Source organism: Rhodnius prolixus, unplaced genomic scaffold (assembly GCF_049639745.1).
Source record: "Rhodnius prolixus isolate KJV_2025 unplaced genomic scaffold, Rpr scaffold_25, whole genome shotgun sequence".
In the NCBI taxonomy this organism is placed as follows: Eukaryota; Metazoa; Arthropoda; class Insecta; order Hemiptera; family Reduviidae; genus Rhodnius; species Rhodnius prolixus.
Genome location: NW_027411585.1, coordinates 739,522 through 765,583, shown reverse-complemented (window position 1 = coordinate 765,583; position 26,062 = coordinate 739,522). Strand labels below are relative to the sequence as shown.

At 32.5% G+C, this 26,062-nt stretch overlaps 1 protein-coding gene across 2 annotated transcripts in view; it reads right to left on the bottom strand.

Moving 5' to 3' along the window:
- Positions 1–13,672, bottom strand: part of LOC141448388 (uncharacterized) — a 38,629-nt gene extending 24,957 nt beyond the window's left edge. Inside the window, exons 1-5 of one of the 2 annotated variants that reach the window (XM_074116732.1) lie at positions 13,645–13,672; positions 9,191–9,265; positions 3,904–4,005; positions 2,805–3,035; positions 1,216–1,284 (exon numbers count right to left, since the gene is read on the bottom strand). In XM_074116732.1, the coding sequence (XP_073972833.1) occupies positions 1,216–1,284; positions 2,805–3,035; positions 3,904–4,005; positions 9,191–9,265; positions 13,645–13,657 (490 nt within the window). In that variant the 5' untranslated portion in view covers positions 13,658–13,672. Of the gene's footprint in view, positions 1–1,215; positions 1,285–2,804; positions 3,036–3,903; positions 4,006–9,190; positions 9,266–12,505; positions 12,771–13,644 lie in introns of those variants that run through there. The other variant, XM_074116731.1, reaches the window with a different exon arrangement.
- Positions 13,673–26,062: the final 12,390 nt, after the last annotated feature.

The window sequence follows — 26,062 nt, the reverse complement described above, 5'->3', positions numbered from 1 at the left end:
GATATATTAACCATCAAAATTTTTTTTGCAAGGGGTGCCAAAGTCAATTTCAAAGTGGTAACTGAGTTACTAAAACTTACCAGTGCCAATGTCAAAATTTAGCATCAATATTTCCCCCCCTCCAGGTAAACCAAAGAGGACGTACACAGGTAATCTTTTTTTTTTTGGCACTTCTTGCCACCAAGCCACAGAAATATATATTTAATAATGAGCAGTCACAAAAAATATTAAAATGCTTATTTGGAGATAAAGATGTACGCCTACGAATTGAGCATGGTAACATGGTCTCGCAGCGTAAGGAAGTCAAAAGTATCTGTGTGCCTTTTAAAACATTTGAAACCGGTGTACCACATAATTTTTGCAGTCAAGAAAATTCACACTGCCGGACCCTTTTTTCCCTCAATCTCGGCATTTGACAGTCACGGTTTTTCTCTAGTAATAAAATTATAAGAGTAGTTTAATATTCAAAATGACGCTGACAAAAAGTAACGTGTCATTTCAGGCGGTTTTCTAATTACACTACCGAATAAAAAGATGCCAAACGATAAGCGCTTACTTCAATGCAAGTTGTATGATGGATTGCAACAATAAATAATGTAATGCTTCTTTGGATACTATGTTCAGCCACCAGAAAATTTATTTTTCCAATCTCTTACAGTACTAAGTAAGAGAAATATGTTTGTCTTAAAGTCCTCAGTGTCCAGAAAAGAAGTTTAAGCGAATCATTTTTCGAAAAAGACTAACTGTTCAATTTTTATAGTCTTATATTTCAAGAAATATGGTGGCAGAGATTTTCTTTAAACTTGAATACTTACTGTACTTAAGTAATTCTATAACTTTTATATTTTTCCCAAGAAAAATTTGATTATTGGCTCAAACCATTATTGGTGTTGTTGGTGGGCTAGTCTTAAGTGCTTTTTCAGTGGGAGGAAAGAGATGAGATTGAAAGCAACTAGCATTAGTAAAAATGCTCAAACTATGAAAACTTGAGAATCGTTTTAAGAGAAAGCGGGGAGAGTAATCACAACAGATTTTTCTTCATGTTTTTATTGTCTACTGTAAAAATTCTCTTTTTTATTTATTTTTAACATTGAAGATGGCGCTAAATTGGTCGAAGGACGTTTTTTCATATTTCCAATGCTCTTAAATAACCATTAAAAATTCATTTAATTACTTGATGTAATTAATTAATTGATTGAATTTAGAACATATCACCTTCTGCGTCGCTTAACCAGTAGGCGTGACATTTAATCTTAGATCCAGTCGGCTTTGTGCATTCCATCTCTTTAAAAAAGACAAAGATAAAAGAAGGTTATAATCAAGAGTAAGAATAGTACAAAGTAAAACAGTATTTTGTGAGTATTTACTTATCTATAAAATTTCATTGTAATGCACTGAATACCGTTTCTGAGTCTGAGGTTTTTTTTGGAGCTGGGAGAACAGGGCTGGACGTTGTTAGTGGAGCGCAATTCTGAACTTTAGCAAGAAAAGAGGTTGGCTTCATTTTGAGAAGTAGATGTATTTCTCTTACTCACCCCTATTTGGGTTTAATGTAATCGCCCACTTCTTCAACTAGGGAGAGTAATCAATTTCTGTTTACTCCTCTTAGTGGTAACCACTGCAATAGCAAAATAGAAGCTGTATATTGTATACAAGATGATCCATTTAAAACGCACCAATCGTTAATAACTTTTTAGGAAAGCGAAATTTCGAAAGAACCCACGAAGTAAACTATATGCTTTTTTTGGTTTTAGATTTTAAAACATGTAGTTTAATGTAATGGTTATGGGTGAGTCAGAATAAATTTGTATTATTATCAAATAAAAGCAATCATCACATCATTTAAAGCACCCAGTATGCAAGACTTCTTGACCTAAGACCTTCTCGCCGCTCCATTGTGTTTCCAGCCTAAGGCAGTCAAAATCTAAGGTTATTGGTGCCCGGTTAAAATAATTATTTACAATAACAGTAAATCTTCGCTCGATTCGGTTTAAATTTGTCAGGGAAAGAGGAGTCAGGAACCCCCTTATGTTTAAATGCCACCTCGAACTTAGTCCTATAAAGTATTGCAATCGTGGCGTATTTGCAGTTTAATCTCAGTTGTTTGGGTGATCCATAATTAATAACATGCATCTCGACTTTGTTGTTTTAGTTCTAATGAATTACTTCTAATTAGAAAACAGATTTAATTTTTCCCCTGTTTGAATTAAAATGTTTTAATTTTTAAATATAATTAGAAGTAATTTTAGTGCGGTCTGTAAAGAGAGAACACTGCTTGGGGGTAGTTAATGCATTAAGATAGGCGAAGATGCGCTTTTCGCTTATCTTATAGAGTGGGATGCTGACGGCCCTTAAATTAACTAAAATAATAAGAAAAAAAAACCGGTATCAATATAATTGGTTTGCCTTGCAACCGAACTACTCCTACAGGAATCGTACATTCTTACTTAAGAGGACACTAAACTCAAGGTATAATAACTTGATGTTCAGTGTCCTGTTGCGTCAAGCTGAGATCCTTCAGTAACATTTTTAACCAACCATAATGAGAATTGAACCGAACTTTGTCGGGTCTTTGTAGTACGAATGATCACAAATTGCCCTCTTTTTTAATACAGTTCTTGTAATTGTAATTTTATTGAGAAATACATGACCTCACAAAAGAGGATAAATTATTTAGATAAACTCTCAGTTTTGAGTACGTTTCTACTTCTATTTCATACCGCGGGTGACACAAAAATGTTACGCAGGCCGCAGGTTGTGCAGGCCTGTTCTAAATATAAAAAATGCATGCAAATTTTACGCACCATCAACTATTTGAATGTTATCTTCTAATTTAAGATCTTTAATTCCTGCGTGAGCTTGCCATTGAAGACACTTGCCGTAGGCATATTGTTCTTCTACAGAGTACAGTTTGTAGCAGAGATCCATACCGGTGCCGTTATATGGCATCCGCCTATACTTCACGCATATATAACAATGTTTTGGAAGCCTACAGCTAATTCTTTCACATTTGTCTCCTTTCTCTTCAGGTTTACCTGTGAATAGAGAGTTAAGGAATCAAACGAAAACTCAGTTTAAAAAAATTGTCCCTCAATGTGGTACAGAAAAAATCTCTCTTCTTTAACAGAGATTTACAACTCTTAAACATAAAATGTCGAGAATTAAATATTTAGCTAAAATTGAAAAGCGGAAAAACTGTAACATTATTTGAAAAGTAAGCGTATATAAATATATATATCTGCGTAAATACGTAGAAGTTCGTGGTGTGCTGAAAAGTTAAAAAAAAGAATTGTAGTACATCAGATGATTACAGAATTTTGGAATTTTTACAACTTAATTGCTAAATCAGGCATTTTAATTCATGTAAACAATAAATAAAAAATAATGCTCCTACAGAACAGGGGACAGAATAGAGTCCTATTCTGTCATTAATAATCATTCTATTCCAGAATGACGTAAGGGGAGACTGAAATAGTCAGAGCTGGCTTGCAGACAAAATTGTTTTAAAGTTTAAATGGTATTGTCCCTTTATAAGAGGCAACATTAAGAAGAGTCTAGGGGTAATTAAACTTCTTTAGCGATCACAAAGTGATTGTCGACCACATCAAATAAGTTACACTGCAAATAAATAAATGAATCAAGCTGTCTTAAATTACGTCGGAATTCAGAGGAGTTAGATTGTGAAATCGTGTTGTTTAAACAATAATTGTGATTATACTAATACAACGTAGCTGAAATGATAAACAAAGAGTAATTTACATGTTTGTCAACTGACTCATTTTTTAGTTAATTGTTTGATTAAAATTGAAAGGAGTAAACACTCCCAATTATCTGCGCTACACCAACTATTTTACAAGTTTGAATAAATAAAAATCGATATACACAATACTGTTAGTTACTCACTATTCATTTTTATCTCCAACATCTTAGATTTTCCTAGCTTGACCGTAATGGTGGTATCAGGTATCCCTGTACGTTGTGGGATGGCGAGAACTGTTACATCAACTGAAACAGAACAAAAAATCTTCAGTTTCTTTCTCAATCACGCGAGAATATGTTTCCAAACAGTCGGCGAAGGGGCGTGCTTAGGATGTATGGTTGCACAACTCCTCTTCTAATAGTTTATCACAAAATTTTCATCAATAAAAAAAGAAGAAGAAGCTCACTGGCTAAGGAAAACACATACTGCCACCACCCCAACTGGGACCGGTCTCTTAGCTGGCTTTTACACAGCGGTGGACCGTTACTGGCTACGGTCACTAAACTCCTTGAACAATCTAGCCCCTTTCTTCTCCGGCTCAGATAGAGACCGGCCTTTTGTTCACACAGTGGCGGCCTGTTACCGACTTTGGTCGCTCAACCCCTAGAACAATCTAGGCCTTTCATCTCTGCCCAGGTCAACTTCGTTACATTATTTATGACGGATTTATTTTTATGCTACAGTTATTTGGGCTGAAGGATCACAAAATAAAGAGAATCTGAAGATTATAGAATGAGATCAACGGTTATTTCGCTGGAAGCATCGTGTAATTATAGAAATTACACTGCCAATGAAATTCAAAATAGATTAGCATAAGGAACTCTACTTGGTTTCCAACAGATTTAAATAAAGAATCCTAATAAAAAAGTAAAGTAATCGCCTATTTTTTCAGGCGGGGCTTAACGTCCAACTACCAATTAGGTGTCATGGACGGAGCAAACATACTTTACTGTAAATTTCTTTTATTAACCATTAAATAAAATCCAAGGCCTAAGACCGGGAATCGAACCCAGTACCACAATGCGTATTAGCTTCGCAGGTCTCGCCTCTAACTGCTAGGCTACCGTAGCGCCTAGAATCCTAATAACTGAAATTGATCTAGAAGTAACATGTGGGATATGGCAACTCCGCGAATACAGATGCTGTTGTTAATTAAGTTGATGTACCAGTTAAGAAATAAGATTTATCTTGTGATTTTACCATATTAACCGATGGCAGTAAAATTGGCTGTAAGGTTGGATGCGACTTTCTTGGGCATAGTTGGTATATGTGCCCGCAAGGGGTACCTGACATTCGCAGCTACTGGGGCTTTACGAACCCCCGGGCTTTTACCTGAGTACAGTACACCGTGCGCACTCACCAGAACAGTACACATCTCACCTACACACAATACACCCCACACATCAGACAAAGGACAATTACAGTACATGACCTAGGGTCTCCGCCCCTAGGGCCCTGAGAAGGGTAGCCTGTCCAGAGGCTAAGAGGAGGCAGCCCCTCCATTGGAATCGGGAGCTTTGGGCTGATAACCCACTCTCCTTAAATTAACATATTACGAAACCGAATAATGAAAAAGCCGGACTGAACCTATGGCAAGCGTCACAAGGATTATAGATTTGGATTTTGGAATGTCTTATCGTTGTATAGACCCGGAGCATTGCAATTGCTTCTAAATGAATTAGATAAACACAGAGTGGACTTGGCGGCCGTGCAGGAGATCAGGTGGACTGGACATGGGTTAATGGAGAAGAGAAATCACGTGGTTTACTATAGTGGCGATGAGAGAAAGCACATATTTGGAACCTGATTTGTAGTTAATAGACGAATAAAGGACCTAGTGATAGACTTTAAACCGGTTAACTCAAGATTATGCTACCTACGCGTTAAAGGAAGATTCTATAATTATAGCCTGATACGTGGGCATGCACAACTGAGGCCTCTGACGATGGAGAGAAGGATGACTTCTATGATCAATTGGAGAGACTGGTGGATGGCTGCCCGCGGCATGATATTAAGATGGCCCTGGGAGATTTTAATGCGCAGATAGGGCAAGAAAAGTTATATTACCCTGCTATTGGTGGACACAGCATGCATACTGCGTCTAATGATAACGGACGGAGGCTGATTAACTTCGCAGCTGCAAAGGATATGGTGATTGGGAGCACCGTTTTCCCGCATAAAGGAATACATAAGGCCACTTGGAGATCGCCGGATGGTACCAAACAGAACCAGATTGACCATTTACTTATTTGCGCAAGATATAAGTCTAGCCTACTAGACGTACGCTCATACAGAGGTGCAAACATCGACTCTGATCATTACTTATTGATTGCGAAAGTGAGAGCTAAAATTAGTAAAGTGAGGCAAATGCATAGACAAAAGACCAAGAGACTCAATACTGCTATGTTTAAGACGGAGGCCGTGAAGGAAAAATACATGGAAGAACTGAGTAACAATCTAACAACCCTCAGTCCTGGAGAAAGTGTAGACGAGCAGTGGACAAATTGTGTTGAGGCAATCGATAAAGCTGCCCGCTCCGTCATTGGATATGAGCAAGCCCATGAAAGAAACCCCTGGTTCGATGAACAGTGCCAGATTATTGCAGAGTTAAAGAACCAGGCCTACAAGAGAATGCTACAAGTAAGATCGACTAGGGCATCAAAGGAAGAGTACAAGGCATGGAGGAGAAGAGAGAAGAAGGTGCACAGGAGGAAAAAGAGACAGTGGGAAAAAAGCGGAATCCAAAAAATTGAGGAGCTAAGAAGCTCAAAAGATACTAGACGGTTCTTTCAGAAGGTTAACCGAGTTAGGACCCCGTTTAAGTCAAAATTAGGCCCCTGCCGCCTGGTGGATGGATCTCTAGCGTCCAGTGATGAAGGAATTTTGAACCGATGGGTAGAATGTTTTGAAGAATTGATGAACGGTAATATGTAGGAGGAGACCAGCCCGAGAGAGGAGTATTGTGAAGAGATAGAACCCCCCGAAGAAAGTGAAATAATAGAGGCACTGGAAAAACTGAAGTGTAACAAAGCTCCTGGTCCGGACAATCTACCATCTGAACTCCTAAAATATGGAGGTAATGATCTTGTTAGGATTCTACAGGAAATTTTTCTAAAGGTTTGGACTACAGAACAAATGCCACCATCCTGGAGTATGGCAATAATTTGCCCAATATTTAAGAAGGGAGATCATTTGGACTGTAATAATTATAGGGGAATATCTTTATTAAACTGCGCCTACAAGGTTCTATCGAATATTATTTATAAAAGACTGCTCCCGCATGCCGAAAGGGAGATAGGAAATTATCAGTGTGGTTTCAGGAGTAACAAATCAACGTCAGATCAGCTATTCTCCTTGCGTATGATCTTGGAAAAAAGTAGGGAATTTAATATCACCACCCACCACATCTTTGTCGATTACAAGTCGGCCTATGATAGCGTTCTGCGGAAGGAGCTTTATGAGGCTTTATTAGAGATGTCTGTACTCCCAAAACTTGTTCGACTGATTCGGATGACTATGGAAGGCTCTAACTGTGCTGTTCGAATACAAGGTACCCTCTCCAGAGACTTTGAATGTGGGAGAGGATTAAGACAGGGGGACGTACTGTCGTGCTTACTGTTCAATATGGCGCTAGAGAAGGCCCTGCGAGATTCTGGAACCCAATTGAAAGGAACGATCTTCGATAAAACCATTCAGATCTTAGCATACGCCGATGACGTTGACATAATCGGGGGATCTCTCGAGAGGGTGAAAGAAGTATTTCTGTGTTTAGATGAAGCTGCGAAGAAATTAGACCTAGTTGTCAACGAAGCCAAGACCAAGTATATGCGGACTGGTGGAGATGGTACAGGCGGTGGTGGCACCGATGTAGCGGTGGGTTCATATAAATTTGAGAGGGTTGACCACTTTAAGTACCTCGGATCCGTAGTTACCCAAGGTAATGAAATATCAGCAGAGGTCCAAAGTAGAACAATAAGCGCGAACCGATGCTACTTTGGACTCGTCAAGCAGATGAAAAGCAAGCTGATATCTAGGGAGACTAAGATCATCCTCTACAAGTCACTAATTCGCCTAGTTTTAACTTATGGTTCGGAAACGTGGGCTTTTTCTAAAACAGATGAAAAAGACCTCCTGATTTTCGAGAGGAAGATTTTAAGAAGAATATTTGGACCAATACGGGATGGCCCGACTTGGCGAAGACGCACTAATTCGGAAATCTACTCACTCTACAAAGAACCGAACATAAGTAAAACGATAAGGATAGGCAGACTAAGATGGGCAGGACACGTGGCTAGAATGGGTGATGATGACGTGCCGAGGAGGCTTATGGAAATGGTGCTACACGGCGGTAGGAAGAGAGGCAGGCCAAAGTTACGTTGGCTGGACGGAGTGAAGGAGGATGCCCTGGCGTTGTTGGGCGTACGTAACTGGAAAGTGGCTGCCCAAAATAGGGAAAACTGGCGGAAGCATTTAACGGAGGCCAAGGTTCGCTAGACGGACTGTCGCGCCGAATAAGAAGAAGAAGTTGGTATATGTGGTACTTGAGAACAAATCCTAATTTTAGAGGACTTGATGCAATAACCAGGCCGAACAGTGGCGTGCATTGAAGTCATTCCAACGGCTGTGCGCAAGCTAAGCAGAATCGAGAACAAATCTGCGCTAGTTCTGACGTACCGTAATGTGCAATTTTCTGCTTAAGCAATCCAAACTCCTGCTTGATCGAGAGGACAAGAAAAGTGACTATAGCTCTTCAAGGTCCAAACATCAATGTTGTTTTAAGTGGGTGCGACCACATGTTGTGGATGGAAATGATCAAGCCGATTCGTTGGCTAAGGAAGCGGTTGCTGCTTTTGAACAGGATCTACCATATACAATAAAGCCTCCTGAATCACTCCTAACAATCTCGTGGCAAAGTGAGAGAAATATTGGCAGAATTCTTCCAGAAGACAGATAGGTGGAAGTTCTTTCCGGTACGCCAGAATGAAGTCATACCCTCTAAGTCTGAAACTAACTGACTTACTTTGAGGACATCCTTGGTTTACTTATAATAGACATCCAAAATATTATTTATTCATATTTTAATTTTTTGTTTTTTCAATAAAAGTGGTTGACCACCAGGAGTGCGATATAAACGAGGTCTTAAAGGAAATCGTTGGAGTCATCTTCGAGAGAATTTCAAAGAAGTAAAAACAATCTTTCTGATCGCTAAGTTAACAGTCGCATCTCTTGCAGGTATCAAAATATAAATATGTACAAAGATTCTGCTTCCTAAGATTGTTCATTTTTTAGATATTCTGTTCAGACACACACACTCAGACCATTTTTTTAAAACATTTTTCGGATTCAAGGAACTGCACATGGACATTTCCAGTGAAGGCAGGAAATAGAAAATTTGACACAATCACAACTCTAGAAAGTAAAATATAATACCTTTATGTTTAACTGTGGCATTAACAGTGATTTTACACTGAGATGTCCCTCTATCTTCGGTACATTTTTGCATCGCTGTAAATATTAAAATAAATAAATGTTGGAAAATTATAATTGCTTAACAATTACCTACATGTACTGTAAGAAACTAATTTGTAGAAGAATCACATACGTAATACCACAACCAAAATGGCATATCTTAATGTGGGAGTGTAATCGGCAAATGGCAATTACTCCTAGCTTCACATTCTGCGAACAGCTAATTATTAAAACTGTCCGGTAGGACAGTTGTATAAGGGTTGACCATCAAAAACTGCACGAAAAAGCGTAACGTTGAAAAACACCCAACTTTGACAATTTTTTTCTCTTTTTCTATAAAAGATAAAATTCCCAAATTTTCTTTAAATCTTACTCCAAACCCTCCTTCATAACTGTAATTTTTTTGCAACCACCCAGATCTAATAGGTTTCGAGAAAAAAGTTGCCGAAAATGAGCAAAAACCGCTTTTTCAAAAAATGTTCTTGTTCTTGTTCTTCTTCTTGTTCTTGTTCTTGTTGTTACCTTTTTTGTAAACAACGTAGCGCCTAAACGCGTGAACCGATTTTCATGAATGAGGTGTCATTCGATTCGGAATTTTGTGTAGATGTGCCTTTTGGGGGTCTCGACCCTGTACATCGTATGGGAGAGGAGTTAGCCCCCTTTATGTAAGGCCCCCTCCAAAATTATTATTACTAATTACTCTGTAAATCTTGGCCCGATTTTGATAAAATTTGGTAGGATGATAGGGTTAGGGCTCCCCTACGTAACATTAAAGCGGCGATCAGCTCTTACACTTGTTAAGGGGAAGTATAGGAATCGTTTCAAATTATCGACACGTGAACCGATTTTCATGAATGAAATGTCATTCGAATCGAAATTTTGTACAGATTTGCACTTTAAAAGTCTCGACGCCGTGCCTCATAAGGAGGGGAGTTTGCCCCACCCAAATAAGGCCCTTTCTAAAACTATTATTACCAATATTTCTATAACGCTTAGTCCGATTTTGATAAAATTCAGCTCGAATAAGTGGTTAAAGCTCCTCTACATTGCTGATGCTCTTGCACCTACTAAGAGGAAGTACTGCAATCGTTTAAATTATCAATGAGTGAACCGATTTAAATCAATGAATTGTCGTTCGATTAAAAAATCTTTGCCTCTTTGCCTAGAAGTTCTGCAATCGCAGTTTATTTTTCTTACTCCTCCTCAAAGGAAGTAATGAAATCGCAGTTTAATTTTGCTATTCACGCACAAATACCTTCCTATGTTATTCAAAACGCTTTTTCAAGAAAAGTTGTTACTGAGGATGGTTTGGGGGACCTTAACGATAATCATTCTTTAAAAAGATCTCTCTAGTGGTAGTTACGGTTCCGACTTACCATCTTATCAGGTTATAATGATAGAATTGCTTATTCCAAATTTAAAAAATCTGTAAAGCAGAAATGTAACTTTGTAAAATAGACAAAAAGGAAAATCTATCCAAAAGGTACAAAAATCTCTTTAACAAAAACTTACAGTTTAAAATGTTAAGTATAAGGGTTGATTAAACGCCAAAAGGTACACAAATCAGCAAGCACTCAAAATTTCATTAATTCTTCATTAATATTTAAGTAATTTTACTGCATTAATATTTTTTAGAATTTATTAGATGTCACAGACCCTTATGCTGGCCACTTCATTTATAATATTTTTTTGTTATAATTATGATAAATCACACATATGTACATGCATGTTAAAGTAGAAAAAGACAAAGTTAGAGTAGGCTACTGTCTTGAATTCGTCTTACCGAAATATTCGAGAGCACAAATAACACACAGTTATAACAAGTAGATTATTCAACAACAATTATTGATTTCTCTATTTTAATTTTATTTTACTTATAGTAAAATACTGGAATAATTAGCTGTCCTAAAAATATACATATCTTATTTACTTTATTTTACATATTACATTTTTTTTTATAAAAAAAAGTTTTGAATTTTTTAGCCTCATAATTTTTTTTTATTTTTTTATAACGTTTTTCTTTTTAACCTGTAATTAATAGTTTGATTATTATAAATAACTAGATATTACAGTCAATCTACAGTGCTACTTGAACAAATATTTTGTAGACGAAAATGGCCAGCATAAGGGTCTGTGACATCTAATAAATTCTAAAAAATATTAATGAATATTAATGCAGTAAAATTACTTAAATATTAATGAAGAATTAATGAAATTTTGAGTGCTTGCTGATTTGTGTACCTTTTTTCGTACTAGGTGTAAATAGAAGGATTTCCGTACCAACGTTGAGTACAAATAGCTGATTATTCACAACTTTAGAAAAAAATATACAATTAATTATTCGTACGTATTAATTATTACATTGTACTTTAAGTGATTTAGCCAATGCTTCTTACTTAGAGAAGACACTAGTAGACAATTATTCGTAACTGCTGCAGATATAGTAAAATTTCGCATCCTAAATTAGGTGGAAATAACTAATTATTTTTACTTATGTTAGGTGTAAATAATCAATTAGTCGTGTATATTTAGGTTCATATTGCTAATTATTCCTACCTGTAAGTAAGAATAGTCAACCATTCGAACATTCATTGGTTGCAAGTAGCCAATTATTCCAACGTTTAAACTGTACAAATTGTCAGTTGAGTAACTCAAGAAAATGGATCTATTTCAATGGCTAATTTTGAATTTGTATCAAGCACTCAGTTCTTTGAAAGAGGGAAAAAGTCAATCCATTCAAGAACAATTCGAAAAACATAAATTGATTCAAAATCTGTGAGGAAACCAATAAACAAGATAGAAGCAATAACTTCTTCAGGCGAAGAGTCGCAGGTTGGATAGAGGAAAATGTTAAGAGTTTTCGTTAAGAAACTGTCTGAAAATGTAAAAAATAGAAAACTAAACTTTACCGCTTCCAAGAAGCAATGATTTTGAAATAAATTTGAAATTGAGGAGTCTTATAAATGTAAAGGAGGTCCAAAAAATGTAGGCGAAACAGTTGACATTTAATCAAATAGAGAGAAAAAATAATTATCTCTCTTACCAAATTTATCACAATTAAAGGTTACTACTGTACTAATTACTGAGATTTTTGATGGCTTTTTTGGCCAGCAATTTTTAATTTTAAAACAAATAATGGTGATCTAAGATAGTTCCTGAAGTTGAGCATGATTACTGTCACTGGCAAAAGTTTTAATATCCGGATCTCGGATCAAGTAGAATCGGTAATAAATAATAAATACCGTCCGTTGTCTTATGGAAAAAACATCAAATTACCTGGATAGGTGCCTAATTCGGTTCCAGCAGCTACAAGCGGAATCAGTATAGCCAGCGTCAGTGGGTACATCGTAGCAACTATCGCCACAATTTGAGTGCGCAGATATGACTTGCTATGGTATGTGTTCAAACAAGCAAGATAATTTTTTAATGATCCCTCCAGCGGCCTATTTGAAAGTCAACATCTGGCGCCCTATTGTCTTTTTTCAAGGCGCTATTTTTTTTACCAATTTTATTCTTTTCATAATCTTGTGAGAGTATAACCGCAATAATACCTGCGTGATCTTACTTTGGGCCAATTTTTATTTGGATGTCTGACAAGTTCAGAAGGCACATTTTGAGGTTTAAAAATTGATCTGTCTGGGCATCAAGTGCCCATCAGAGCTCAAAACACAAAATTCACAGTGACCACATTTGACATCCAGGATTAGTCGCTTTTAAACTTTTGTTTTCGATAAACAATGTTCTCAAATCTACGCAGAACTCATAAATCGATAACTTTTACATAAATCGATAAATCGATTACAAGACTATCTTGGAAAATTGATTTTTATGAGGTAGTTCAGGAGGTATGGACTCATGGAGATAGGCTCCTCTGTAATAGAGTCATTTTAATGCAAAGGTGAAAGAACCGTAGCTAAAAGTAAATCCCAAACAAACACTGATGTTACAGCTGTTTCTAAAGTTTAAAAGCGACTAATCCTGGATGTCAAATGTGGTCTCTGTGAATTTTGTGTTTTGGGCTTTGATGGACACTTGATGCCCAGACAGATCAATTTTTAAACCTCAAAATGTGCCTTCTGAACTTGGCAGACATCCAAATAAAAATTGGCCCAAAGTAAGATTACGCAGGTATTATTGCGGTTATACTCTCAGCTGTTAAGATGTTACCAGCGTTCTTTACTTAAATAACAAATGGTTTACGTATTTCGTGAATTTATTTAATATTATTTTGTTAATAAAATTGAAATTCGAGTTCCTAGGTTTCGAACCAAGTTCTAAATTATTATATGAGCACAAAAAAAAAAACGAAATCCTCATCAATGTTGAATATTCTGACTTAGAACGCAGTAAAATGCAATAACCAGTTAATATTTGCATAGATGTAAATAATCTGCATTATACTAAATTTTAATCACCTGTGTAAACCATGTTGCGAATATGTACACTTCTCAAATATTAGATCAGAGTACATTAAATAAATGTCCAACTTAAAATAGAAAAAATCCAAATAGAATTAAAATCAACAAACATGTGTTGAAAGAAAATCTGCTACTCAACAAATGCCTATAAATTCCCCCCCCCCCCCAATACATTATTCCAGCATGTACTATTTAGACGTTCATATTTTTGATCCGAGTGAATACTTTGCAATAGATTCGTTATCATTTATTAAAATGTGAAATATTTCACATGAATTGGTCAAATTATATTTTACAATTAATTAAAACTGTCCGGTAGGACAGTTGTATAAGGGTTGATCATCAAAAACTGCACGAAAAAGTGTAACGTTGAAAAACACCCAACTTTGACAATTTTTTTCTCTTTTTCTATAAAAGATAAAATTCCCAAATTTTCTTTAAATTATAGGGCAAGTCCTCCTTTATAACTGTAATTTTTTTGTCAAAACCCAGATTTAATATATTACGAGAAAAAAGTTACTGAAAATGAGCAAAAACGGCATTTTCAAAAATTGGTCTTGTTCTTGTTGTTGTTGTTGTTGTTGTTGTTCTTCTTGTTGTTACCTTTTTTGTAAACAACGTAGCGCCTAAACGCGTGAACCGATTTTCATGAATGAGGTGTCATTCGTTTCGGAAATTTATGTAGATGTGCCTTTTGGGGGTCTCGACGCTGTACATCAAATGGGTGAGGAGTTAGCCCCATATAAAATTATTATTACTAATAACTCTGAAAATGTTAACCCGATTTTAATAAAATTTGGCAGGATGAAAGGTTTAGGGCACTCCTACGTAACATTTAAACGACGTTCTGCTCTTACTCTTATTAGGGGGAAGTATGGTAATCGTTTCAAATTATCGAAACGTGAACCGATTTTCATGAATGAAGTGTCATTCGAATCGAAATTTTGTACAGATTTGCACTTTAAAAGTCTCGTCGCTAGGACTCATAAGGAGGGGAGTTTGCCCCACCCAAGTAAGGCCTTTTCTAAAACTATTATTACCAATATTTCTATTACGCTTAGTTCGATTTGGATAAAATTTACCACGAAGAAGTGGTTAAAGCTCCTCTACGTGGCTGTGAAGTGCCACCATGCTCTTACACCTACTAAGAGGAAGTACTGCAATCGTTAAAATTATCAATGAGTGAACCTATTTACATCAATGAATTCGATTCAAAATATTTGCCTTTTAGGGAGAAGTACTGTAATCGCAGTTTATTTTTCTTACTCCTCTTAAAAGGAAGTACTGAAATCGCTTTTTAATTTTGCTATTTACGTACAAATACCTTCCTATTTTATTCAAAACGCTTTCTCTAAAAAATTGTTTTTGAGGATGGTTTGGGGGACCGCAACTATAATCATTCTTTAAAAAGATCGCTCCAGTGGTAGTTACGGTTCGGATTTAACACCTTTTTTGGTTATAATGGTAGAATTTATTATTCCAAATTTTAATAAAATCTGTAAAGCAGATATGTAACTTTGCAAAACAGATAAAAAGGAAAATCTATCCAAAAAGTACAAAAATCTCCTTAACAAAAACTTACAGTTTAAAATGTTAAGTATAAGGGTTGATTAAACGCCAAAAGGTACACAAATCAGCAAGTACCCAACATTTCATTAATACTTCATTAATATTTAAGTAATTTTACTGCATTAAATTTCATTAATATTTTTTTGAATTTATTAGAGGTCACAGACCCTTATGCTGGCCAGTTCATTCATATTTTTTTTTTTTATTGATTTAAATCGCGTCAACATCTGAGGTTATTGGCGCCCGGAGTTTTTTTCAGTGGACTGCCGGCCTCCGGACAGTGTTCTCTCGTTACAGACAACACTGTCCATCACCGAACAGTGAGCTGTAAGAAGCTCTTAGGAAGAGAAAATCTAAGGGTCAGCAGCTGGATTCGAACCCGGAACCTCCACGTGGGAATCCAATACGCTAACCGCATAGCTAATCCCTTCCCTTAGTTCATTCATAATATTTTATTTTTTGTTATAATTATGATAAAATGTATATTATATCTTCGTAATTAAATAGGTACTTTATTATAGCTTTATTCCAAATTATTCTTCTGATTTATCTTTATTAGGCCCTTTATTCTGAGTAGTCACATATACATGCATGTTAAAATAGAAAAAGACAAAGTTAGAGTCGGCTACTGTTTAAATTTGAATCACGGATTTAAAACAATATTTCAGTCTAGAATTCTTCTTACCGAAGTATTTGTGAGTACAAATAACGCATAGGTAATATCCAGTAAATTATTCAACAATAATTATTCATTTCTCAATTGTAATTTAAAATGTAGTCCCTCTAATTTTACTTATAGTAGGTAAAATACTGGTATAATTAGATGTCATAAAATATGCATATCTTATATTCCAAATATATAACACTGTGGTAAGAATACCTAGATTGAGAATTGAAGAAAACTATTATTTACTATAAAGCCAGATTAATTATTACCTATTATTAAAAACGCTTGACTACTAAATAAAGTAACAATTGCTTTAATCGAATTACGAACTTAAACCGAAGATTTTTATTTAAAAATAAAAATAAATAAATAAAATAAACAAAATCATTGATGAATGTTGGTGCAAGCATTTTTGAAAAAAGTTTTTGAATTTTTTAGCCTCATTTTTTTTTTATAAAGTTTTTTTTTTAACCTGTGATTAATAGTTTGTTGATTAGATATTACAGTCAATCTAAGAAATAGTGTTCTATTTGAACAAATATTTTGTAGATGAAAATGGCCAGCATAAGGGTCTGTGACCTCTAATAAATTCAAAAAAATATTAATGAAATTTAATGCAGTAAAATTACTTAAATATTAATGAAGTATTAATGAAATGTTGGGTACTTGCTGATTTGTGTACCTTTTGGCGTTTAATCAACCCTTATACTTAACATTTTAAACTGTAAGTTTTTGTTAAGGAGATTGAGATATAGAAGGTTAAATTTTAGAGGTTTTCAAATACCTTCAAACTTTAAACGATTATATCTCTTCTTCTATTTATCAGAATTCAATGAATTCTTTACCAAATTGTAGAGAAAAGACAGCTGTATAACTGATATAAACCGCAATGTTTTAATGACAATAGTAATTGAGATATAGAAGGTTAAATTTTAGAGGTTTTCAAATACCTTCAAAATTTAAACGATTATATCTCTTCTTCTATTTATCAGAATTCAATGAATTCTTTACCAAATTGTAGAGAAACGATAGCTGTATAACTGATATAAACCGCAATGTTTTATAGACAATAGTAATTGAGTTATAGAAGGTTAAATTTTAGAGCTTTTCAAATACCTTCAAACTTTAAACGATAATATCTCTTCTTCTATTTATCAGAATTCAATGAATTCTTTACCAAATTGTAGAGAACAGATAGCTGTATAACTGATATAAACCGCAATGTATTAATGACAATAGTAATGGAGATATGGAAGGTTAAATTTTGGAGATTTTCAAATACCTTCAAACTTTAAACGATTATATCTCTTCTTCTATTTATCAGAATTCAATGAATTCTTTACCAAATTGTAGAGAAAAGACAGCTGTATAACTGATATAAACTGCAATGTTTTAATGACAATAGTAATTGAGATATAGAAGTTTAAAATTTAGTGGGTTTCAAATACCTTCAAACTTTAAATGATTATATCTCTTCTTCTATTTATCAGAATTCAATGAATTCTTTACCAAATTGTAGAGAAAAGACAGCTGTATAACTGATATAAACCGCAATGTTTTAATGACAATAGTAATTGAGATATAGAAAGTTAAATTTTAGAGGTTTTCAAATACCTTTAAATTTTAAACGATTATATCTCTCCTTCTATCTATCAGAATTCAATGAATTCTTTACCAAATTTTAGAGAAAAGACAGCTGTATAACTGATATAAACCGCAATGTTTTAATGACAATAGTAATTGAGATATAGAAGTTTAAAATTTAGTGGGTTTCAAATACCTTCAAACTTTAAACGATTATATCTCTTCTTCTATTTATCAGAATTCAATGAATTCTTTACCAAATTGTAGAGAAACGATAGCTGTATAACTGATATAAACCGCAATGTTTTATAGACAATAGTGATTGAGTTATAGAAGGTTAAATTTTAGAGCTTTTCAAATACCTTCAAACTTTAAACGATTATATCTCTTCTTCTATTTATCAGAATTCAATGAATTCTCTACCAATTTGTAGAGAAAAGATAGCTGTATAACTGATACAAACCGCAATGTATTAATGACAATAGTAATGGAGATATGGAAGGTTAAATTTTGGAGATTTTCAAATACCTTCAAACTTTAAACGATTATATCTCTTCTTCTATTTGTCAGAATTCAATGAATTCTTTACCAAACTGTAGAGAAAAGGCAGCTGTATAACTGATATAAACCGCAATGTTTTAATGACAATAGTAATTGAGATATAGAAGGTTAAATTTTAGAAATTTTCAAATACCTTCAAACTTTAAACGATTATATCTCTTCTTCTATTTATTAGAATTCAATGAATTCTCTACCAAATTGTAGAGAAAAGATAGCTGTATAAATGATATAAACCGCAATGTTTTAATGACAATAGTAATGGAGATATGGAAGGTTAAATTTTGGAGATTTTCAAATACCTTCAAACTTTAAACGATTATATCTCTTCTTCAATTTATCAGAATTCAATGAATTCTTTACCAAATTGTAGAAAAAAGACAGCTGTATAACTGATATAAACTGCAATGTTTTAATGACAATAGTAATTCAGATATAGAAGGTTAAATTTTGGAGGTTTTCAAATACCTTCAAACTTTAAACGATTATATCTCTTCTTCTATTAATCAGAATTCAATGAATTCTTTACCAAATTGTAAAGAAAAGACAGTTGTATAACTGATATAAACCGCAATGTTTTAATGACAATAGTAATGGAGATATAGAAGGTTAAATTTTGGAGGTTTTCAAATACCTTCAAAATCTAAACGATTATATCTCTTCTACTATTTGTCAGAATTCGATGAATTCTTTACCAAATTGTAGAGAAAAGACCGCTGTATAACTGATATAAACCGCAATGTTTTAATGACAATAGTAATTGAGATATAGAATGTTAAATTTTAGAGGTTTTCAAATACCTTCAAACTTTAAAGGATTATATCTCTTCTTCTATTTATCAGAATACAATGAATTCTTTACCAAATTGTAGAGAAACGATAGCTGTATAACTGATATAAACCGCAATGTTTTATAGACAATAGTGATTGAGTTATAGAAGGTTAAATTTTAAAGGTTTTCAAATACCTTCAAACTTTAAACGATTATATCTCTTCTTCTATTTGTCAGAATTCAATGAATTGTTTACCAAATTGTAGAGAAAAGACAGCTGTGTAACTGATATACACCGCAATGTTTTAATGACAATAGTAATTGAGATATAGAAGGTTAAATTTTAGAGGTTTTCAAATACCTTCAAACTTTAAACGATTATATCTCTTCTTCTATTAATCAGAATTCAATGAATTCTTTACCAACTTGTAGAGAAAAGTCAGTGGTATAACTGATATAAACCGCAATGTTTTATGGACAATAGTGATTGAGTTATAGAAGGTTAAATTTTAGAGCTTTTCAAATACCTTCAAACTTTAAACGATAATATCTCTTCTTCTATTTGTCAGAATTCAATGAATTCTTTACCCAATTGTAGAGATAAGACAGCTGTATAACTGATATAAACCGCAATGTTTTAATGACAATAGTAATTCAGATATAGAAGGTTAAATTTTGGAGGTTTTCAAATACCTTCAAACTTTAAACGATTATATCTCTTCTTCTATTAATCAGAATTTAATGAATTCTTAACCAAATTGTAGAGATAAGACAGCTGTATAACTGATATAAACCGCAATGTTTTAATGACAATAGTAATTGAGATATAGAAGTTTAAAATTTAGTGGGTTTCAAATACCTTCAAACTTTAAACGATTATATCTCTTCTTCTATTTATCAGAATTCAATGAATTCTTTACCAAATTGTAGAGAAACGATAGCTGTATAACTGATATAAACCGCAATGTTTTATAGACAATAGTGATTGAGTTATAGAAGGTTAAATTTTAGAGCTTTTCAAATACCTTCAAACTTTAAACGATTATATCTCTTCTTCTATTTATCAGAATTCAATGAATTCTTTACCAAATTGTAGAGAAAAGACAGCTGTATAACTGATATAAACTGCAATGTTTTAATGACAATAGTAATTGAGATATAGAAGTTTTAAATTTAGTGGGTTTCAAATACCTTGAAACTTTAAACGATTATATCTCTTCTTCTATTTATCAGAATTCAATGAATTCTTTACCAAATTGTAGAGAAACGATAGCTGTATAACTGATATACACCGCAATGTTTTAATGACAATAGTAATTGTGATATAGAAGGTTAAATTTTAGAGGTTTTCAAATACCTTCAAACTTTAAACGATTATATCTTTTCTTCTATTAATCAGAATTCAATGAATTCTTTACCAAATTGTAGAGAAACGATAGCTGAATAACTGATATAAACCGCAATGTTTTATAGACAATAGTGATTGAGTTATAGAAGGTTAAATTTTAGAGCTGTTCAAATACCTTCAAACTTTAAACGATTATATCTCTTCATCTATTTGTCAGAATTCAATGAATCCTTTACCAAATTGTAGAGAAAAGACAGCTGTATAACTGATATAAACCGCAATGTTTTAATGACAATAGTAATTGAGATATAGAAGGTTAAATTTTGGAGGTTTTTAAATACCTTCAAACATTAAACTATTATATCTCTTCTTCTATTTATCAGAATTCAATGAATTCTTTACCAAATTGCAGAGAGAAGATAGCTGTATAACTGATATAAACCGCAATGTTTTAATGACAATAGTAATTGAGATATAGAAGGTTAAATTTTGGAGGTTTTTAAATACCTTCAAACTTTAAACTATTATATCTCTTCTTCTATTTATCAGAATTCAATGAATTCTTTACCAAATTGCAGAGAAAAGATAGCTGTATAACTGATATAAACCGCAAAGTTTTAATGACAATAGTAATTCAGATATAGAAGGTTAAATTTTGGAGGTTTTCAAATACCTTCAAACTTTAAACGATTATATCTCTTCTTCTATTAATCATAATTCAATGAATTCTTTACCAAATTGTAGAGAAAAGACAGTTGTATAACTGATATAATCCGCAATGTTTTAATGACAATAGTAATGGAGATATAGAAGGTTAAATTTTGGAGGTTTTCAAATACCTTCAAAATCTAAACGATTATATCTCTTCTACTATTTGTCAGAATTCGATGAATTCTTTACCAAATTGTAGAGAAAAGACAGCTGTATAACTGATATAAACCGCAATGTTTTAATGACAATAGTAATTGAGATATAGAAGGTTAAATTTTTGAGGTTTTCAAATACCTTCAAAATTTAAACGATTATATCTCTTCTTCTATTTATCAGAATTCAATGAATTCTTTACCAAATTGTAGAGAAACGATAGCTGTATAACTGATATAAACCGCAATGTTTTATAGACAATAGTGATTGAGTTATAGAAGGTTAAATTTTAGAGCTTTTCAAATACCTTCAAACTTTAAACGATTATATCTCTTCATCTATTTGTCAGAATTCAATGAATTCTTTACCAAATTGTAGAGAAATGACAGCAGTATAACTGATATAAACCGCAATGTTTTAATGACAATAGTAATTGAGATATAGAAAGTTAAATTTTAGAGGTTTTCAAATACCTTCAAACTTTAAACGATTATATCTCTTCTTCTATTTGTCAGAATTCAATGAATTCTTTGCCAAATTGTAGAAAATAGACAGCTGTGTAACTGATATACACCGCAATGTTTTAATGACAATAGTAATTGTGATATAGAATGTTAAATTTTAGAGGTTTTCAAATACCTTCAAACTTTAAACGATTATATCTTTTCTTCTATTAATCAGAAATCAATGAATTCTTTACCAAATTGTAGAGAAAGGACAGTGGTATAACTGATATAAACCGCAATGTTTTAATGACAATAGTAATTGAGATATAGAAGTTTAAAATTTAGTGGGTTTCAAATACTTTCAAACTTTAAACGATTATATCTCTTCTTCTATTAATCAGAATTCGATGAATTCTTTACGAAATTGTAGAGAAACGATAGCTGTATAACTGATATAAACCGGAATGTTTTAATGACAATAGTAATTGAGATATAGAAGTTTAAAATTTAGTGGGTTTCAAATACCTTCAAACTTTAAACGATTATATCTCTTCTTCTATTAATCAGAATTCAATGAATTCTTTACCAAATTGTAGAGAAACGATAGCTGTATAACTGATATAAACCGCAATGTTTTATAGACAATAGTGATTGAGTTATAGAAGGTTAAATTTTAGAGCTTTTCAAATACCTTCAAACTTTAAACGATTATATCTCTTCTTCTATTTGTCAGAATTCAATGAATTTTTTACCAAATTGTAGAGAAAAGACAGCTGTATAACTGATATAAACCGCAATGTTTTAATGACAATAGTAATTGAGATATAGAATGTTAAATTTTGGTGGTTTTCAAATACCTTCAAACTTTAAACGATTATATCTCTTCTTCTATTTATCGGAATTCAATGAATTCTTTACCAAATTGTAGAGAAAAGATAGCTGTATAACTGATATAAACCGCAATGTTTTAATGACAATAGTAATTCAGATATAGAAGGTTAAATTTTGGAGGTTTTCAAATACCTTCAAACTTTAAACGATTATATCTCTTCTTCTATTAATCAGAATTCAATGAATTCTTTACCAAATTGTAAAGAAAAGACAGTTGTATAACTGATATAAACCGCAATGTTGTAATGACAATAGTAATGGAGATATAGAAGGTTAAATTTTGGAGGTTTTCAAATACCTTCAAAATCTAAACGATTATATCTCTTCTTCTATTTATCAGAATTCAATGAATTCTTTACCAAATTGTAGAGAAACGATAGCTGTATAACTGAAGTAAACCGCTATGTTTTAATGACAATAGTAATTGTGATATAGAAGGTTAAATTTTAGAGGTTTTCAAATACCTTCAAACTTTAAACGATTATATCTTTTCTTCTATTAATCAGAAATCAATGAATTCTTTACCAAATTGTAGAGAAAAGACAGTGGTATAACTGATATAAACCGCAATGTTTTAATGACAATAGTAATTGAGATATAGAAGTTTAAAATTTGGTGGGTTTCAAATACTTTCAAACTTTAAACGATTATATCTCTTCTTCTATTAATCAGAATTCAATGAATTCTTTACGAAATTGTAGAGAAACGATAGCTGTATAACTGATATAAACCGGAATGTTTTAATGACAATAGTAATTGAGATATAGAAGTTTAAAATTTAGTGGGTTTCAAATACCTTCAAACTTTAAACGATTATATCTCTTCTTCTATTAATCAGAATTCAATGAATTCTTTACCAAATTGTAGAGAAACGATAGCTGTATAACTGATATAAACCGCAATGTTTTATAGACAATAGTGATTGAGTTATAGAAGGTTAAATTTTAGAGCTTTTCAAATACCTTCAAACTTTAAACGATTATATCTCTTCTTCTATTTGTCAGAATTCAATGAATTTTTTACCAAATTGTAGAGAAAAGACAGCTGTATAACTGATATAAACCGCAATGTTGTAATGACAATAGTAATGGAGATATAGAAGGTTAAATTTTGGAGGTTTTCAAATACCTTCAAAATCTAAACGATTATATCTCTTCTTCTATTTATCAGAATTCAATGAATTCTTTACCAAATTGTAGAGAAACGATAGCTGTATAACTGATATAAACCGCTATGTTTTAATGACAATAGTAATTGAGATATAGAAGGTTAAATTTTAGAGGTTTTCAAATACCTTCAAACTTTAAACGATTATATCTCTTCTTCTATTTATCAGAATTCAATGAATTCTTTACCAAATTGTAGAGAAAAGACAGCTGTATAACTGATATAAACCGCAATGTTTTAATGACAATAGTAATTGAGATATAGAAGGTTAAATTTTAGAGGTTTTCAAATACCTTCAAAATTTAAACGATTATATCTCTTCTTCTATTAATCAGAATTCAATGAATTCTTTACCAAATTGTAGAGAAACGATAGCTGTATAACTGATATAAACCGCAATGTTTTATAGACAATAGTGATTGAGTTATAGAAGGTTAAATTTTAGAGCTTTTCAAATACCTTCAAACTTTAAACGATTATATCTCTTCTTCTATTTATCAGAATTCAATGAATTCTTTACCAAATTGTAGAGAAAAGACAGCTGTATAACTGATATAAACCGCAATGTTTTAATGACAATAGTAATTGAGATATAGAAGGTTAAATTTTAAAGGTTTTCAAATACCTTCAAACTTTAAACGATTATATCTCTTCTTCTATCTATCAGAATTCAATGAATTCTTTACCAAATTTTAGAGAAAAGACAGCTGTATAACTGATATAAACCGCAATGTTTTAATGACAATAGTAATTGAGATATAGAAGTTTAATATTTAGTGGGTTTCAAATACCTTCAAACTTTAAACGATTATATCTCTTCTTCTATTTATCAGAATTCAATGAATTCTTTACCAAATTGTAGAGAAACGATAGCTGTATAACTGATATAAACCGCAATGTTTTATAGACAATAGTAATTGAGTTATAGAAGGTTAAATTTTAGAGCTTTTCAAATACCTTCAAACTTTAAACGATTATATCTCTTCTTCTATTTATCAGAATTCAATGAATTCTTTACCAAATTGTAGAGAAAAGACAGCTGTATAACTGATATAAACCGGAATGTTTTAATGACAATAGTAATTGAGATATAGAAGTTTAAAATTTAGTGGGTTTCAAATACCTTCAAACTTTAAACGATTATATCTCTTCTTCTATTAATCAGAATTCAATGAATTCTTTACCAAATTGTAGAGAAACGATAGCTGTATAACTGATATAAACCGCAATGTTTTATAGACAATAGTGATTGAGTTATAGAAGGTTAAATTTTAGAGCTTTTCAAATACCTTCAAACTTTAAACGATTATATCTCTTCTTCTATTTGTCAGAATTCAATGAATTTTTTACCAAATTGTAGAGAAAAGACAGCTGTATAACTGATATAAACCGCAATGTTTTAATGACAATAGTAATTGAGATATAGAATGTTAAATTTTGGTGGTTTTCAAATACCTTCAAACTTTAAACGATTATATCTCTTCTTCTATTTATCGGAATTCAATGAATTCTTTACCAAATTGTAGAGAAAAGATAGCTGTATAACTGATATAAACCGCAATGTTTTAATGACAATAGTAATTCAGATATAGAAGGTTAAATTTTGGAGGTTTTCAAATACCTTCAAACTTTAAACGATTATATCTCTTCTTCTATTAATCAGAATTCAATGAATTCTTTACCAAATTGTAAAGAAAAGACAGTTGTATAACTGATATAAACCGCAATGTTGTAATGACAATAGTAATGGAGATATAGAAGGTTAAATTTTGGAGGTTTTCAAATACCTTCAAAATCTAAACGATTATATCTCTTCTTCTATTTATCAGAATTCAATGAATTCTTTACGAAATTGTAGAGAAACGATAGCTGTATAACTGATATAAACCGGAATGTTTTAATGACAATAGTAATTGAGATATAGAAGTTTAAAATTTAGTGGGTTTCAAATACCTTCAAACTTTAAACGATTATATCTCTTCTTCTATTAATCAGAATTCAATGAATTCTTTACCAAATTGTAGAGAAACGATAGCTGTATAACTGATATAAACCGCAATGTTTTATAGACAATAGTGATTGAGTTATAGAAGGTTAAATTTTAGAGCTTTTCAAATACCTTCAAACTTTAAACGATTATATCTCTTCTTCTATTTGTCAGAATTCAATGAATTTTTTACCAAATTGTAGAGAAAAGACAGCTGTATAACTGATATAAACCGCAATGTTGTAATGACAATAGTAATGGAGATATAGAAGGTTAAATTTTGGAGGTTTTCAAATACCTTCAAAATCTAAACGATTATATCTCTTCTTCTATTTATCAGAATTCAATGAATTCTTTACCAAATTGTAGAGAAACGATAGCTGTATAACTGATATAAACCGCTATGTTTTAATGACAATAGTAATTGAGATATAGAAGGTTAAATTTTAGAGGTTTTCAAATACCTTCAAACTTTAAACGATTATATCTCTTCTTCTATTTATCAGAATTCAATGAATTCTTTACCAAATTGTAGAGAAAAGACAGCTGTATAACTGATATAA